This window comes from Acartia tonsa, chromosome 14 (assembly GCF_053477335.1).
Source record: "Acartia tonsa isolate MP-2025a chromosome 14, ASM5347733v1, whole genome shotgun sequence".
NCBI lineage: Eukaryota > Metazoa > Arthropoda > Copepoda > Calanoida > Acartiidae > Acartia > Acartia tonsa.
Window position 1 is genome coordinate 26,656,991 of NC_137273.1, and position 3,397 is coordinate 26,660,387.

Sequence of the window (3,397 nt, forward strand, 5' to 3'; positions counted from 1 at the left end):
GATTTACAATCAAGTCCTTAATCGGTTATTGTTTGCAATTTCTAAATTTAAATTTCAAATAAAAAGGTCTTCTGTATAAATTTTAATTGAAATGAAAACTCAATAAAAGTCGTTCAATTGATATCAATGAATTAAAACTAGAACAATTATGTTAGTAAGTAACAAAGCAATAACAAGAGAAAAATAAAATAATATTTTTTTGCACTTTCACACAATGAACCTTGTTGAGTACTGGTAACCACCCCTCCTCCCTTATTATTCTTAAAAATTTAAAAAAGGGAGGTAGTTTCCTTTGGTCAGATTAGGTTAGGTTATATTAGATAGTGTGTAATAGGAGTTATGCATTTTATTTTTATATTTATCTGATCTTTTATTTATTTCAATAACTAAAGCCAGGGATTCAGTGCTCAATAAGCACGTTTTGTGAAAGCACCGTTTTTTTGTACAAACACCAACACTGAAATAACAAGAAATTTGGAATTGCTTCGAAGCTCTTTAAAATATAAGTTAGAACAGCCAACAAAATGGAAGTAAAAATGAATTATAGTTTCGACACTAATAACCAATGAGAATTTGGAATATTTTACAAATAAATGAATATCCAAAACATTAAGTAGTAGGGTTTTTGTCTGTAGATTTAGATAGATAATTGATCCAATAAGGTACTTATTTTTAGAAAATATTTATATAGGTCCTGTGATGATTTTTTTGCCAATTGAAATTTCGAACATATAAGAGTCAGTTACCCTTTTATCAGTTAACCTTTACATGTAGGTTCTTTATTGGCTTTAAATGACTATTAATTTTTATAAAATGGATCTACAATGAATTAGATTTCAAAAAGCATATAGGTATAAAACACAAGAATTATAGACAAAAAAACTAATATTTTTCAAATTTTTATTTTATCATAATAAAATATGCTATATCACATGACTTTAATATTATACATTATCTTTAAAATAAGCGAATTTTTAAAAATCAAAAATAAGCTTTTATATATAAATAAAACTGGTATAAAAAAATATAGAAAAATTACACAAAATAAACATTATTTTCAACCAAGTCAAATTTTGCAATAACTTCATTATTGACATCCATTATTTCATAAGTATTTTTAGAAGCATTTGTATCGTTAATAATATCATTAACTTTATAAACTAAAGTTTTTTCAACAGAAGCATTTTCATAAGTAACTTCAGTTGATTCGAAAAGATCTTCATAAATTTTGATTCCTGACATATTGTTGTCAGAAAAATCTTCCAATCTTTTTCTTGTTAATGTTGTGAGTCGATTCATCGGTACAATCTTGAGATTAACCGGGGTTGAGGTATGCGAGGGTTGGACGGCGGATAAATTTGTGGCGTTGGGGTCCTTGGCGGTTTGGTCGGCCATAAAACGGTCCAGGAAAGCTTCTTGGTCGGCTGGCAGACGTGCATGTAGGTTGCTGGAGGAAATCGGGTTGTATCTAAAAAAAAAATGAAAATTTATATCTCAAAACAGAAAAGTCATAAATAAATTAACCTTTCTAATTTAAAAGATAGCCATACCAATGGGAAAAAGTTATTTCTTTCATTATAAACCGCTTTCCGTGGATATAGAATGTACAATTATAAGATTAAAACCAGTTTTTTTAGCCCGTGCCTTCGTGATTGTACATCTTTATATGCGTAGAAAGCTGGATATAATACGATGCTAGACATAGTTTTTTCGTATGGATGAGAACCGGCTTCTATCCACAGGATTCGAATGAATACGAGAAAATATTTTACATATTTTTAAAGATTAAAAACAAACATATGAAGACTTACATATGAAAATAAGTAAAATACAATAAAAGATAATTGATTTGTTTGTGATGTTTAAACTCGTCAATAAACATGTGGAATTGTGATTATTATTCTCAATAAAATTTCAATAGAACAGAGAATTTAATAATTTAAGAATATTAATATACCAACGATTTACTCCAACATAGAGAGACGTTTTAAAATCTTTGCTTGTCCTGTTTTATTATATTGTTTATTAGAAATTTTGTCTCTGTTTAAAAACAGCAGGGGTATAAAATCAAAATATATTTAAAATAACAACAATTTTAAAAAAGGAAAGATAAATTGACATCAACATTTTTAAAGTGTAAACGTGAACATTACTGACAAGCTTTTTAATAACTATTTTGGCAATTAAATAAGAGCAATGAAGGTTTTAAAAATAGACATATTTTACCTGTAGTGAAAATCTTGAATCCATTGGTCTTGTAGCGTCGATGCTGACGTCCTACTCCCCCCACTCCTGTGCGACGACGTGCCGCAAGAACTATTCCCACTGCTGTTGCGGCTGCGCTTCCCTGTATCCGTTGCTGTTTCACGTCCTTGTTTGTTGCGAAGCAGCGTTGAAACTTTTGAGACGAAAGTCTCTTTTGTGTTGTTATTTAATTCACTTTTAGGAACTTCTTTTTTAGTATCTTTCTTTTTACGACACGGAACTCTGATGGCAAATCTAACATTGCGGATTTTAAAACCATATTCGACATACTCGCGCTCCATGATGGTTGAAGGTTCGAAACCAACTGAGCGGTCAATGGATTGGATTAAGATCTGGTTGTTGATTATGGGGGGCGGGTTGGGCTTTTACTAAAATGGTAAAAGTAAGAAATTATACCCAAAGATCTTTATGGGGGGGGGGGGACCCTCCTGACAGGGGTGGGGAGGGTGCCTTTTTGATTGAAGGGGGGAGGGGTTTATTTTGCAAGGGGCGTTACAGTGTGACGAACGAAAATAAAAAGGGAATCAAATATATGCTAAGGGGTAGGGATAGGGCTTCCAAAAAATAAGCAGAAGATTCGGACATACAAACTCTATGGATATATGCATACAAAATAAATCATTTACAATTAAAGTAAAAGGAAATAGTAGAAAAAGTAAAATTATACCTTTTCTGTTGCAATAATCTATCATATAAATAAAACTTAGACATCAAATAAAAACCTTTACAATTGTTTTCCTTTTATCAATGACTATTTTATTATTGGTATGTTATTTCCCACCGTAACTTAGACTGTCACCTTTTCTCAAATGAAAAATCAAACATCACACAAATGCTATAGAGTTCTAAAGTCACTTAGTGTCAAATTATCACAGAACATTTGTATATGAATTAATTGTAATCGTGTACTGTTAACTGTACACATTTACATGTACTGGGAATACGCGTGAATGCCGCGTAAGAATATTGTCAAAACAGAGTTGCCACTTTGAAACTTTTGAATATTTTTATAAATATTTCAATATTTTTTTACATGTGGTTTCGTCCTCCTTTCTTAGACTTTGGAATATATATATATTTTTTAAATTCACCCCCCCCCCAAAAAAAAAAAAAAATATTTGAATGTTTTTTT

At 30.5% G+C, this 3,397-nt stretch overlaps 1 protein-coding gene across 1 annotated transcript; it reads right to left on the reverse strand.

The window, feature by feature from the left end:
* Positions 1–886: 886 nt before the first annotated feature.
* On the reverse strand, positions 887–2,629 carry LOC145305698 (uncharacterized). The gene is made up of 2 exons (XM_080147410.1): positions 2,227–2,629; positions 887–1,468 (listed from the first exon to the last, which is right to left on the reverse strand). The coding sequence occupies exons 1-2, from the start codon at positions 2,544–2,546 to the stop codon at positions 1,036–1,038; spliced, it is 753 nt and encodes a 250-aa protein (XP_080003536.1). The 5' UTR covers positions 2,547–2,629; the 3' UTR covers positions 887–1,035.
* Between the last annotated feature and the right edge of the window lie 768 nt (positions 2,630–3,397).